Source organism: Hakea prostrata, chromosome 9 (genome assembly GCF_041222555.1).
Source record: "Hakea prostrata isolate BN-2017 chromosome 9, UWA_Hpros_2, whole genome shotgun sequence".
NCBI classification, from domain to species: domain Eukaryota; kingdom Viridiplantae; phylum Streptophyta; class Magnoliopsida; order Proteales; family Proteaceae; genus Hakea; species Hakea prostrata.
The window spans coordinates 59,362,002-59,377,572 of NC_142608.1; the positions used below are offsets into that span (position 1 = coordinate 59,362,002).

At 38.2% G+C, this 15,571-nt stretch overlaps 1 protein-coding gene across 2 annotated transcripts in view; it reads right to left on the minus strand.

Moving 5' to 3' along the window:
* The window catches only part of LOC149005833 (protein NAP1-like), a 45,455-nt gene extending 31,368 nt beyond the window's left edge, over positions 1 to 14,087 (minus strand). Inside the window, exons 1-7 of one of the 2 annotated variants that reach the window (XM_089168047.1) lie at positions 13,842 to 14,087; positions 13,348 to 13,754; positions 13,195 to 13,269; positions 9,399 to 9,479; positions 9,218 to 9,298; positions 9,046 to 9,128; positions 6,611 to 6,695 (exon numbers count right to left, since the gene is read on the minus strand). In XM_089168047.1, coding sequence (XP_089024173.1) covers positions 6,611 to 6,695; positions 9,046 to 9,128; positions 9,218 to 9,298; positions 9,399 to 9,479; positions 13,195 to 13,269; positions 13,348 to 13,734 — 792 coding nt within the window. In that variant the 5' untranslated portion in view covers positions 13,735 to 13,754; positions 13,842 to 14,087. Of the gene's footprint in view, positions 1 to 6,610; positions 6,696 to 9,045; positions 9,129 to 9,217; positions 9,299 to 9,398; positions 9,480 to 13,194; positions 13,270 to 13,347 lie in introns of both variants that reach the window. The other variant, XM_089168046.1, reaches the window with a different exon arrangement.
* Positions 14,088 to 15,571: the final 1,484 nt, after the last annotated feature.

Sequence of the window (15,571 nt, forward strand, 5' to 3'; positions counted from 1 at the left end):
GTCCCAGCTCAAGAAGGAAGAATTTCAGCCTACTAGTTTTGTAATACTTTGGGACATTGCTCTATACTCAGCTTGCACACTTGATCGTGCAACAGTTGGCTGCTTCTAGCTGTCCATGTAACAGGATTGCTGCTCACAAGTGTACAACATCCAGTTGTTGACCATCTATCATCATCTGCTCCTGCCCAATCCGCATCACAGTATCCTATGACATCAATATGCCAATGAGGACGCTAGATCAGTCCCTTTTCAGAAGCTCCTTTAAGATATTGCAATATACGGCAGATTGCTTCCTGATGTATTTTCTTTGGGCAATGCATTAATTAGCTAACCAAGCCAACAACAAAGGGTAGGTCCGATCTAGTAACTGTTAGGTAAATCAGCTTCCTACTGACTTCCGATACTGATGAGAATCATCAGTCTTCAGCATCAGTAGAGCCAAACTTTTTATAAGGATCCATAAGGGTATCAACTGGTGGCACATACTTCCTTTGAGACAAATTAATCCCCTAGCTACAAAGTACTTCAATGGTCAGGAAATATCGAAGTGGGCCTAGGTACTTTATTTGGAAGTGGCAATGAACATGAGTCTTGGCATCAGCTATACGAGTCAAATTATTACTAGAGATGATGATACCATCAACATACACCACAAGAATTACCACCTACGAATTATGGCGGTGAACAAACACAAAGCTATTAAAAATTTAAAATAACACTGTAAAAAACCAATATGGATAATAATGGAGTTCAATTTTTCATAGCAAGCATCAGGAGACTATTTTAGTCCATTAATGACCTTTTTTTTTGGATGAATAAATAATATATTAAAGACAGGGAAAAGGAAATACAAGGCCTTTAAGGGGAAGATCGAAAAGATGAGCTAAGACCCCAGGAGACAACAATGAATCTGTCCCTTGGGGTATCATCAACCGGGGGGGGTGGAGAAATGCTAACAATCGAGAGGAAACATCAAAGTAGATGGCATTCCAAATCATGTCTATAGTGCGAGATTTGGAAGTCCATCTCCGGAGATTGCGCTCCCACCAAATATGATGTATGGAGGCACAGAAAACTAGCTTACCAATTCGATTACAAATGGAAGCGCTTGAAAAGGTTTGCACAATCCAAGACCAATAGCGCAAACCCAAAAGAACGCCTCGAACGGGGCCATAATGGCCTTATGAAGCCAGCAAACCTTGCCTGACATCTCCCCCAAGCAACAATCCCAAGATTCCACATAGCTTCCTCCACAAGGTTACCATAAAGGAAATTGTTCTTAACATCTAGTGGATAAAGAGGTCAATCGAAATTGGCAGCCAATGCAGAGAATTAAGCTGAGCCACTGGAGAAAAGGACTAAAAATAGTTGACCCTATATGTTTAAGTGTATCCATTAGCAACTAGCTGAGCTTCAACACGTTCAATGGACCCATCAGGAAGGTACTTAATAGTGTAAAGCCAAAGGCAAATCCACATGAGAGACAGCATCAAGGTGATATTTTGGAATGGTATTAATATATAATGAGGACCTACAAGAGTGACGCGAATCTGAAGTGTACTGAGAAATTGGATATGTAGGGGGTTTTAAGGTGCAGGAATGTGTAGCTTTACAAAGAGGAACTGGTAATTCTGCTAAATCTACAATGTTAGGAGGAGGATCAGGTGCTGCACTGACTTCTGGCATCAGAGTTTCGTTGATAGACCAACACTGGTCCGTATTAGTAGTAGCATGTGGAGGTAGTGGAATAGGAATATCAGGTGATTGGTCAAGAAAGACAGTAGTTAAATCATCTGAAGAAGTAGTAAGCTTGCCCCGAAAAGAAGTGATATTTGCACTCACCAAATGACAATTTGAGACCAGGTCAAGACAATGGTACCCCTTTTGAGTATGAAAATATCTAAAGGAAAATGCATTTCAGTCCACGGGGAGAAAGCTTATTAATTTCCCATTTGAAATATGAACAGAACACACGCACCCAAAGCATGAGGAATAGGAAACAAGGGTGCATCAGGCTGCAAAAGGTGGAAAGGAATTTTATTATCTAACATAAAGAAGTCATACCATTTATAAGAAAACATGTAGTAAGGATAGTATCATGTGGAAAATGTTTAGGAACCTTCATCTGAAATGTTGTAAAACAATGCAATGTCCAACAAGTGTCAATTCATACGTTCATTCACCCCATTTTGTTGGGAGTGTAAGACCAACTTGATTGATGAATCCTTCCCTTGGACATGCAAAAGTCAGAAATATCCTTCGAACATACTCAAGAGCGTTATTGAACCGAAAAATCCTAATACAAGCATCAAACTGAGTATTTATTTCATTATAGAAGTTCTCAAAGACTAAAACAAATTGTGACAGATCTTTTAGTGTATAAACCCAAGTCCAACAATTGTTATACACAAAGTTGACAAAATAATTAAATCCTAATCTATTACAGACACAAAAAATGGCCTGAAGTGTTTGAATGGAGTAAAGAAAATAGAGAAGAACTTTGTATTATTAGTAGCACAAAAGGACAATCGATGATGTTTTCCTAGTTCACATGCTTTGCATTGGAGATGGGAAGTAGACCAAAAACCAGGAATCACAAGTTGGAGCTCTGACAAGGGATGACCAAGACAGTAATGTCACTAGAGAGGGGAAGCAACAGAAGAGGCAACACCAGTAGTAGAGGGTGCAGTGCCACTTAAGTACTATAAGCCCGATTGTTCAAGCTCTCCACCGATCATCCTCCTTATCTGTAGATCCGGAAAAACACAATAAGAAGGGAATAAATTAATAGAATAGAATAGAATAGAATCTTGGTCAATTGACTAACAGACAACAAACTTAAAGGAAGTTTGGGTACAAAAGGAACAGGGGAAAGATCCATGAAGTTGTGGGAAAGACTACTCCATGTCTGGCGACTGTGATAGTAGAGCCATCAGCAAGAATAATGGATGAAAAGTTTGTATGATTAATTAAGGATGAAAACAAGTTAGATTTACCAATGTTATGATAGGAAGCACCGAAAATGATGCTCCATGGTGTGGAATAAGATGTGGGGAATGCAGAGTTACTTGCATGAGCCAAAATAGCAGTAGATGTGGAAGCTGTGGTGGCTTCAAGCTAATAAGATGATTGAAAAGCATACTATAGTCATCACAAGAAATATTAAGTCTAGTGGAAGAAATTCCCGAAGTGGATTATAGAGATGAGTTGCCACTTGGGGTAGGGCCACTAGAAGTGTCAACAAATCCAGTGTTAGATAGTTCTTGTGCTCAATCAGGCTTACCATGCTTTGCTCAAACATGTCTCAATAGTATGATTAGATCCCACTAAAGGTGCATTGGCAAGAGGAATTGTCAAACAGCTGTCCGCCAGACCCTTATCCACCAAAACCACAACCACGGACTCTAAAAGATACTCTTCCTTGATCAGCAAGAAAGGCAGAATTTTTCTTAGTAGCTGCAGCAGCAGAAGACCCAGGGAGAGTAGTGACGGTTAAGTCGAGAGAAGACCTCATTGAGGAAAGGCAGATTCTCTCCAGTAAGGAATTGACTTTTCATGCCTTGATAATCAGGATGCAAACCAGCCAGAAATTACATGAAATTCTGCCAGCTGTTGCTTCCATTGGTTAAGTTCAGTTGTCAAGGACTGATACATCTGTAGTTCCTCAAGATACCCTTATAAGTACTAAAATAATCTTTAAGTGATTTGCCACCTTGTGGGAACTGAAAGATTTTTTCATAGAGTTCATAAATGTGGGAAATGTTTTTAATCTGTGAATGACTCTCATAAAGGTCTTCCCACACTCCCTCAGCTAATCTGTGAAACATCAAATGAGCTGCAATATTAGGTTCGACACTGCACCACAATCAGATCTCAATGATCGAGTTTTCATGCGTCTAGTCATCATGAGCAGCAATAGATGTGGTATCTTGGGGTCAGGTTTGGGGGAATCCTCCATTATGTACTTATTTTTTTACCATGTATGAATATAGAATTTAATAGCTTGGGTCCATAATGGATAATGGATACACCACTGAGTTTGATAGATATCAGTTGAGGACTTTGAATCAGCCATGACAGCAGGAACAAATCAAAGTACAGGGGAAGACAACTAACTAATCAAGGCTGTGAACAGCCAAGTAACTAGATGCACAGTAGCAGTAACAGTAGAATAAACTCCAGGGAATTAAAATAGACTGAGTTAGAATAATGGCACCAAACTCCTGAGGGGCAGATTTTAGATTGTAGAAAAACCTCAAAACAGTGGTTTCGCAAGCCATATTGGGGAATACTTCTTGACAGAAATCGAAAAAGAGACAGCTTTAATTAGGCTTCAAGGTCTCCCAAAAAGTAGTACATCAAGTCTTCAATACCCAGCAGATCTCAGTACCAGTATGAGACTTGAAGAAGCAGCAGAGTTTCAGAAAAGTAAACCTCAGTTTCAGCCAACACAGGCATAGGGTAGATTCGGACCTTGAAGCTTAACATGCATAGGGTAGAACCATACCTTGCAGCAAATGCTGCAATAGGCAAAGAATAAAAAAAACTTAAAGAAGACTCTCAAAACTTCAGGCTGTTATCATAACACAGGAACAGATTTCAGAGCTCTGATGACATGATAAAGCAGCAGTCTAACCAGAAAGCACAGAAGAAATGGAGAGATTAGAGAGGAAATTGAAGAAGAAAGGGAGAGGAGGAAGGAGAGCTGCAATGGTTGCAGATCTCCCCTCCCACATGGAATATATTATCATTGAATCAGGTTCAGTTTGGAAAAGTTTCCTAAACTGATTACATAGCAAATTTGGAAACTAATCAGGCCATATTGGGTTGGGCCTATATCTACATAGAAAATCTGGAAACAAATCAGAGTCAAAACTGACCGCAACATCTAGCTTGACACCTAATAACTAAAAGCAAAAAAGTGAAAAGGTAAAAATCCTACTTTTAACCAACATCGTATAACATTCAAGATTCAAGATTTTTCTCTCTCTTAGTTCTAGGAGTTGGAGACATGAAACTCCAGCAACTGCAACTGATTCTGGCCTACAGTAGCTGCAACTCCTTAAGATCTCCCCCACTTCTCCTGCAACAGTGCTTTACTATCTTGAAGAGTTCTTTGGGATTTCCCATGAAGAACTGGAGGGTGATCAAGCGATCAACCAGAAAAGAGTTTCTGGGTTAACAGTCAGGTTAGCTTGCCATAATCTCAAAGATCGTCATTCAGAATCAATTGTGTTTTATCTAGTGCAGGCAGTGGAGGAGGATACATGGAGTTTAAGAGCCTGGCATTCACGGCAGAGTTTAAGTTACTGTACCTGGTGCGCAACGGCCCAATATAACCAGCATCATTCACAGAAAGCTCAGAAACAATGGAAGAATTCATAACTGGAGAACCAGTTTTTAGAAGAAATTCCGATCTTAGAAGCACCTACTGGTGACTGATGGAGATTGTGAGGTAGACAGAGAGGTTGTCTGTCAAACATCTCACCCTCTACATCTGCCTCCTGACAACTCTTGGTTCTGCAGTTTTTTCACATATGATCTTTCCACTCTGTTCCTCCACCACCACCATCACTACGACTTCAATGGACAGATTACTAGAATTGATACTGCCTCTGTTCTTCTGTTCTCAAAATTACGAATGGTTGGTTGTTTGCTAGAATTTTTATACTGGGTAGGACTGCTTATTGCCTTTGAATGATGACATCGATGCCTACCCATAACAGTCTGATTCTTCTGAATTTAGTAGCATATCCTCTGTTTAGCGTTGTGATTAACATTCTGCAATCTATTCTTGTCATCAATAGCTGCAGAGACGTACAAGTATGACTGCCATCACTCTGCTGCATATCAGCTATTAAAAGAATTTGGTAAGAAAATGTACCATTGCATGGTATACCTCTTGTTTCGAGTTCATCTGAAGCACAATGCACAGGAGAGTGAGAGTTTTAGTTGTTATTTTGGACGTTCTGAGTTGGGGCTTAATGGTAAGGTCACAGAATACCAAAGAGTAGCTGTAAGAATATAAAATTTAAATGATGACTTAATTGCTCACAGATAACAAAGTGTACTATGTTGTAACATTAGCACAACTCCAAGGGGGTGTCTATGATATATTCTAGGTGTTGGGGCATCTCTTTCAGTAGGCAAAGATATAAAAAATAAAAGGAAATTGGCCTGCTGGAGTAATGCCATGATGGACAGGAAGATAGTGAGCAAAGTGTTGCTTTTGTCACTAGCAGCATTTAGGAAAACATTTTACGCTATCTCAAATTATAGTTGTTAAGGTATCACCTAGGGGTCCAGGTTCATTTCTTGAGTCCAAGGCGACAGCACACCTTGTTGACACTTCACAAGTTTTCATTGTTTTCTTCTTCTTCTTCTTCTTCTTCTTCTTCTTTTTCCCCATGCTTATACCATTATTACCCCATGCGTTGTTTATTATATGTTGATTTTCTCATCTCAGGAGATTATTACCACATATATCATAGTGCAATATATTGTCACTGTTATATTGCATATGGTAATCTACTGCACACTTTGTAATGCCTAGTCACCATGGCAACAATTCTCCCAATAGAATAAACCACCTAAGTAGCAACATAAATACCTCTCCGATACGGGGGCTGACAAAATTAAGGTCCTCCTGCAAACCCTTTAATGGTGGATCATAAGAGTCTATAAATTGAACCAGCCTACCATCCACAGAAAGAAATAGAAAATATCAGCAACAAAAAGTAATTGACAATATTAAAAAATTAGGGTAAATGGCAACTACCTCCCCTCTAAGAGAATGACAACCACATCCCCTCATAATATGCAAATGACATGTATCTACCATCTGCCATTAGAAACCTGAAATAATCTCCCTACCGTCAATTTCCCCTGTTAAGTGGTACCACTTCTGTCTTTTTTTAATTCCAAAAATGCCCTTAATTTATATGATCTTTCGATATTAATCACAAAGTACCCTCAGTTATCTTTATAGTTAAAACGCTAACCCACCCTCACTTAATTTAATAGTTAAAACCCTAAAATATCCCTCAAATGTGTCTTTGGGGTTGGGAGGTCTTGAAGATTAGAAGATGGCCTTCAGAACCGATGATTCTGGTTAGACAGAGAAACCATAAAACTAAAATGCAGAACAAATCTCAGGAGTCCAATTCTACAAATCTTGAGCCGAAGGGTCTCTGATTCAGCAGTAGTGAAAGAAAAAGAGAAGAAAATGGGGTTGTCAGAGGACAGAAGATGGATGTATTTTTCACAACAGCAGCAGCCAACTTTGGGGAGGAATAATTATAGCTCCGGCTCATCGTTTCTTTCATACATCAATCCCCAATTGTATTGCATTTTTGTGATTACTTGGAAGAAAAAGAAGGCCTGGGGGGGGGGGGGGGGAGTGCTTGAGTACAGGCAAATGCCTGTGATTACTTGAAACCCCAACTAACGTTGAACTCCTATGAAAGGTGTCAAAAGCATGATCATTGAATGCTGCTGCTTTCTGAATTCTGATGCATACACAGAAACCCAATTGAGCTATTCTTTTGAGGCGATGAATCAATTCAGTAGGACAAGGTGATGATTTCTCCAAAATCTGCAACAGTGGAAGCTCAAGCAGGGAGAAATCGGGTCTCTTGCTCCATGGTCAGGTGTTTCTCAACCTCCAAAAGAAACTCATGACCCTTATTCCTTAAAAACCAAGTTTCTTCCACAACCTAGATGTTTCCCAAACCCTTTCTTTCTTGCAGATTCTCTTGAAAACCAAGAGGTATCAAAAAAAAAAAAAAAAAAAAAAGCAGGGTATTTTTGGTATGAGGAATTGTAGATTTATGGGAATTTTAGCCTTTTAGTCAGTTATAAGTAAGGTCTATCTTAGTATTTCAAGTTCATTTGGAGTCAAGAGGTGTTTTAGTACTTTGACAATGTCAAGGGTAAAATTGACATTTTGTTCCACTTAACAGGGAAAACTGACAATAGGGAAGTCATTGTCAAGTTTTCCAGAAAAGAGGGGATGTAAGAATCATTTGCATGTGAGAAGGGGGTGTAGTTGCATTCCACCAACTAACAGGAGAGGCAAGTGTCATTTAAGTATTTAACCAAAGATTATACAACAGCAAACCAACTATGGAGAGGACAAAGTTCTAAACGCAAGTTATCAAATTTGATTTCCAGCTTCACTAACAGAGTCATTTAAAAAGGGTCCACAATGTGGTATTTTCCCCTCACATAAAATAAAGGCAATATATAAGAGACACATTGCTAAGATAAGGGCAAGTATAGACTGTTGAAGAAAGCGTAAAAATAAGATACAGAGCATAGGAAATCAAGAATGCAATATAAACATGATTGTTAATTCAAGAGCATATAGGCTACAAAGGGTCTATGCTCAAGGCACACATCAGTGGCTGCTAAAGTAAAGCTTAATTAATGATAGAATTCACTTGGTAGGAAGATTGCTTGGGCCTTGGGCCTTGGCTGGGTCAACCTACCTGAATGATAGGGACCCTAGAGGTTCCTAGTAGGAATCCCATATGAGCACCCACTTTAGTTAAAGAAGTCAAAATTAAAGAATTGTTATCTAAAGAACAAAAGATGATTGGCATGCTATTACTAATGGAAGCAACCTCGAAGCACTTCCTCCCTTCTTTTTTTCATATAAACAGAAATATTATTGGTTCTTTTCTTTTCTTTTTTTTCTTTGTAGGGGGGGGGGGGGGATGATGCAGTTCAGGTTTGACTGCAACCTAGTGCACTACAAATGGCATTACTTGCACGGGCGGAGACAGAAATGAACATTGGGGGACCGAATAATGAGTCTAGATCACCTCTCCATCGAGCAAGCACTAATGCCTTTTCACCATATGTATTATGTGGGCCCATGCGGCATGCGGGACCCACTATGGACCCCACCTCTGAATTATTTTACTATATTCCGATGCGGGGCCCACGTTAGAAATTTAGGTAAATTAATAGGACAACAAATCTTTACAATGAAATAAAACTGGACCCATTTGACTGGGGCAATGGCAATAAAATTATTCATACCGATGATAAAACTCACAATCTCGGCCATTTCTTAACATGGCATGCAAAAGGTTATACATTTGCACCATCATTTTCCTAGGAATCTGCCACAAGATCTTAAATCTGTCAATACATAATTACAACTGCATATGTATGTATGAAATATCCAAGAAGAGACGGAAAGTAAACTTGCCTTCTCAGAAAACAGGTTAACACGGATGAATGAACAGAAGAGATCCATAAATGCATGCAAAATCAGTGAATTTTGATGGGGCTGCAAAATATCAGCACCATTTTACATATGATCATGTGAAAAATTTTCAACTATTGTGTTTTCCAAGGTAAAAGAACACAATAAATAATCAACTACTTACCAGTAAGGTAATGACTGTACTACTTAGGTCTAATATGAGCCGCAAAGCTTGTTCTCGGAATGCCATCAAATCAAGAAGGAGCTGATACAAAAGAAAGTAAACAAACAAGAAGTGTAAGTCCATGCCTAAAATAAGATTGTAAAGTATGGCAACTCAGACGGACATTCATTCACTGGAGATGAGTTCTAAGGGAACAAACCAAAAGAATCATACTTACTAAAAGTAAAAATCCCACTTCAATGGATTCCGTGAGCAGTTTCTACATCTAACTTCTAGACTCATCGAATGAATCATATGGTTTGATGGATGTACAAACTACAAACACATTCCCTGATTGCCTTGCACTTTGAACACTGCTTAACAGCAGGAACATCACTTGTTCTTCTTGGTCTAAAGAATTATAAATTCATGCCAAAAGAAGAAAAAGGAATCTCGTTTTTGTTTACTTCAATTGTATCATCAAAGACAGTGAAGAAGAAGGGAAGACAAGATTTCTTCAGGCTCTTAGGACACGAAAGACAAAGCCACACCAAGAAGCTATTGTTCTTATGCAAGCTTTGAAGTGTCAGTATCATGCAGCATATCGAGTAACTGATTGTAAGAGACCTAAAAGAGATATGCTAAGAAACAGTTGATATAAGTATAACTAAGATACATGTAAACTCATGTTTTCAGCAAATGAGGTCTATTTAAGTTGCCCCAAAAAAAAGAGCTCTAGTTAAGAAATAATACAATCTATAGATTCTATCACAAAAACTACGTGAAGGATTTTAAATGGATAAATATTTTTTATATCACTGGAGATTAGGAATTGATGGACTTCCCATAGGACCCATTTTATTTACGGCATTCATTACAACTTTAACTACTTCAGTTGCTTGGCCAGTTACTCAAGATTCCCGATTGTTCCAATTCTTGATGTTAGCAACGTATGGTGGTTAAATAGGATCACATTCTTCTCAATGCTTTTTTTTTTTTTTAATCATGTGGAAATTAGAATTAATTCCCATTTACCAACTTCTATTCATGGGAGAGGGGGGAGAAATATCTATATTCTGCTACAAAGTTTATTTTATACACTGCTGGGACTTCTATTTGTCTGTTAATAGGAGTTCCTGGTATGGGGTTATATGGTTCCAATAAACCAACATTATATTTTGATTTTATATCTAATCAATTCGATGAATTACTCCTAAAGGTTCACATCAAAATAGTGCTAGTTGATGAGAGTTACTTTGGGAACAAAAATAAAATATAAATTAAAGCAATTTTGGCTATTCTCTGATTCTCTCAATTCCAATAAAATGAAACTGGATCCAATATGAACTGGCCATCACAACATATATGGATAGCATGGTCTCCAAAAACAAGTAATTTCTGCTAGGCCCTTACCCTTTTTTCAGGTCCACAGGGGTTCTCATTGGTTGAAACTTTCCAATTATCTTCGTAGGAATCTAATATCCTTATTTCCATTTCAGCAAATGATTTTTTTTCCACAAGGGATTGTGATGTCTTTTTATGATATCATAGGTTTGTCCATTAGCTCCTACTTGTGGTGCACAATTTCATGGAATGTAGGTAGTAGACCAGTGGTTATGATCAATTCGATAGAAAAGAATGAATAGTGTATTTTCTTCGTGGGGGGTTTTCCTGGAAAAAATTGTCAAATCTTCCTTGAATTCTTTATGAAAAAGATATCCAGTCGTTTAGAATCGAAGTAAAGAGAGTCTTTATCCTCGCCGTGTTCTTTATATGGAAATCAGAGGCCAAGGAGTTGTTCCCTTGAATCGTATTGATGAGAAATTGTTAGGGAACTCCATGAGAATTGGATGTTGAGGTTAATGTTGAAGAAGTTCCAGCGATTTTGATTATCAAGGAGGAGCTAGTTCTTGATGCTTTGAGTGTCAAGGTTTACATTCAAGAGAATGAAGCAATCAACTTTCCTACTGAAACCAGACCTAGTCCTTGATTCGTCTCCTCTAAATTCGGAACTCCCAAGGGCTGCCCCTCTCCCTCTGTTTTCCTCTCTCTTTGATTTGAGGCTTTCTCTTGTAGCATCGAAGCTCAGATTGGCCTCCACCCCCTTGTTCCTGAGTGCAAATCAATCAACCTCGCCCACTTGGCTTTTTGCAAATGACTTAATGATCTCTTGTAAAGCCGAAGCATCCTCCATCTCAATCATCATGTCCCCTCTCATGCTCTTTGAATCCATTTCTAGACTCTGATCAACCTCTTAAAATTCCAACTCTTCCTATTCCGTACCTTCGACTTTCTCTCTACATCTCTTTTTCAAATCACTGATTCTCCCTTGGCTCCCTCCTAGTCAAGTACCTTGGCCTTCCTCTTATTCTTGCTTGTTTCCATGGCCATCACTACACTCCAATGCTTGATCTTATCCGTAAGAAGCCTTGACTCTAGGAAAGCAAACTCCTTTCTTATGCCGGTAGATTAGCCCTGATCAAATTGATCCTCCAGTCCTCCTATATCTACTGGGCTTGGAGTCTTTATCCTACCAAAATCTACAGCCAAAGTCATGAAATTTCTTCTCCAACTTCCTCTGGGAAAGGCCAGGAAACACCAAGTTCCTTCATCTCATAAGTCATTAGTTGGGCTAAAATTTGTTGTCCCAAAATTGAACGAGGTCTTGGCATCTGCAAAAGTAGAGATTACAACATTGCCTTCCTCTTTATACTCATCTATAAAATTTCCTTTTAAGGAAAATTCCACCTAGGTTAGCTGGATCTATTCCTACCTCCTCAAGATAGATTCAATATGGATAGCCCCTTCACCTCTAATCACTCCTAGATCTGCATATTTCTCCTACCTCTCTGGCTCTGCCTCTCTCACCTATTTCCTTCATGACTGACTATTCTAGCATCTCCTTCTGGCTAGAATTCTGGCACCCGCTTGGTATCCAAGTTGTATCTAGTTGTCTACATCTTTGGAATTGCCAAAGATACATCTCTTTCCTCCATTCTAGGAAACTCCAAGGATCCGTCATCCCCAAAGCCTCTCCTCCCTCACCCTTCCCCCCTTCATCACTCCTTGTGATAAACTTCTCTAGTTTCCCTCTAAGAAAGGTGTGATTTCTATGGCTTTCACCTGGACCATATCAGCACCCCCTCTCCCAAGATCCTGTGGGCCAACCTAATCTAGTTCAAAGGCCACTCTCCTTGTTGAGCCTTCACTATTTAGAGAACACTTTCTCATTGCCTTCCTTCACCAAACCCATCTAGCAACATGCCTTCACCTCCATCTGGCCGACATCTAGACACCCTCAAGATCAAATAGTTTGGATAGCTTCCACCTTCAAAGGCCACTTCTTAGCAGAATCTGTCAGGAAACTGATGTTCAATGCTTGTATTCGCAGATTTGGACTAAGTGCAATATGCACAGATGGACTACCAAATCTAGATCTTCTAACCAGATTTGGGAAGCCATCTGCAATGATCTTAACTCTAAAATTGCTCAGCATCCCATATGATCTTAGCTGATACACAAGAAACAGGTTCATTGTTGTTACCTAGGGGTCTAGAAAGATCTTTATCGGCCATTCCTCGGCTCTATCAGCCAGGCTTCCCTCCCTCACCCTTGTAACTTTTTCCCCTTTGGGGTGCTTATATATATTTTTATTCACCCAAAAAAATAAAGATAAAAACACTAATAATGTCATTGTATGCCTGAATATAATGTCATCTTATGTAGTAAACTAGTTATGCACATTCAGCTCTCCTGGCCAAAGTATTCAGGGCATTCTTTAATTGCACATAAATTTGACAAAAGAGTATATCTATACCAGCACCCACGGTTCCAGACTTTGTAAATAGACTTCAGCATTATCATGCAAAGCATCCAGAGCCATCTTATCAACCTGCACAATGTTTTTCCAAGGAATTAATATCCTCTTTCATTTGAAACTTTCAGCATAAAATAGACCACAAATTCTTACCCGTTCTACTTGCAATTTGTTGGGATGCTCAGGGAACTTCTTCGAAACCAAAGTACAGATTCTTGGATGATTTGGAAACACACCAGACTTCCAAAATGCATCAGAATACACATGTGAAACAGAGTCTGGATAATCCAAAATTTGGTTCAATCTATACATCTTGGCAAGTAAACCTTCAGCAACATCAGTGAGCTGTACTACCCATTGCATGTTTAAACCCTTCTGGGCAGCTCCAGAATTCACCGATTGTCCTTCAGAGCCAGAAGGCTTCCAACTTGTAGAAGGCACTTCATAATTAAACTTTTCATTCCATCTAGACGACCCATCCCACTCCCTCGATCTAGGCGACTCATCTTGACCAGAAAATTGCCGTCTATAATTTGCCATGGCTAAGCCCTTCAAGCTCTCTGCAAATGCAAATGATACCAGATTAGCCGTAAACTTCACTAGAACCCATCAAAATCTTGCCTTTTTAACTTCATTCCGTCACATACTCAACTTGTGCAGCGAACAATTAAAGCAGGAAATTAGGAAAGAAGAGTAGCCCAGTAATAGATCAGTTGAGAAGTTCCATCCCTATCAACGTTCTCGAAATCTATCTATTGACAGAAAAAGCTTCGGATCTGACGAATTGAGGAGAGTGGAACGGTTTAGTAAAGAATTTAGCTGTTACTTTCATCATTTGAAACGCGAAACAGTAGACCGCCGTCCATTTTTTTATTTTTCAATTATGTTCTAACCGCGGTGATAAAAAACTAGCAGGCGCAGAGTGTTAAATACGCTTTCCTTTCCTAGCATTAACATTAGTGGAAGGGCTAGCTTTTTATCATACTTCCCTCAATCTCATGCGTTTATCTTCTGACCATCAAAAACATATGATTAATAGACGATCCAGATCAATCTTGATGTGTACTGCGTAAGAGAAAGAAAACAGAGACATGGTATGATAACATCGTTGACTTTTTACAAATGGTACGCATAATGCGTATTTTAGCAATTAGAAGAATTGGAACTATCGGTAATGGAGGACATACGTGTCTTTAACAATAAGACAACATGATGGCAACTTCCGTTAGGTTTGGACTTTTTATACCCTTAACGCCTACATTTCTACTTTAATTTTGTTTTTATATATTCTTTTAGAAAAGGCATCCGTTTGGCGTATGCTTTAATTGAATATATTCTCCTTTCCCTAAGAAAGTTGAATAATATTTTACCTGTCGTTTTTTTTTTTTTTGTAAGTAGGAGATTTATATATAAATGATAAGATATTAGATATATCATCAGCAAGAGTCAAATCTACAACTTCAGTATTAAAAAATATGAGTGTTTATCACTTTACCAACCCTGCATGACAAATCATACTTATTTCTATAACCTCTTTCACTACTTAAATATGAGTGTTTACCACTCTACCAACCCTGCATTGATAAACTTTATCAATGCAGATAATATTAATAATATTATATAGTTATTCATTAAAAAAATTAAGTACTTTTCATTTAGACCCTTGGATTTGATTTAAGTCATTTTTAATTCAAATAAAAAAATTTATAAGTACATTTTTTGTAATATTTAAAATGAATTAATTAAAAACAATTCATTATTTTTATGACCAAAATATCATTATATATTTTTTTATTTTTTTTCTTCAACTTAATCTAAACCAAAGTATGAAATACTAATGATTTTGGTATTAGAGTGTGCTTCTAACTGAATATGCTACTAGTGACTACTAGTGAGAAAAGACTTACACAAAAAATCAAAGGTCCAAATGAAGATTACCAACAAATTTTTGGGATAGCTTATCAAACTAGAACTGTTAAGGTTTTTTCATATATAACTTCTACAGTAAGTTCCTTGTACATCTCCATATCAATGTTTCATTTGGTCCAAGGCAAGAAGTAGAAGTATAGAAAGCATTGTGGTTAGAGTAACTCAAGCTAAGACATACTCACATCAGATTATCCATCTTTGGATCAATTTTGCAAGCTTGGGGACAAAACTACCAGTTCCCTCACAAGATCCATGGCCCTACTATCTACTACCTATATGTCTCCATCTAGCTAATGTAAATATATCCACTTTCTCAAACAACTGAAACATGTAAAATTTTTATTTTCTGACACTGAAACAGTCCTGTAATATAACATTCTGGTTGTACAAGACTCTTTTGGCTTCATAAAAAAAATATATATGCTTCATTCTGTCAATATCAATTTCC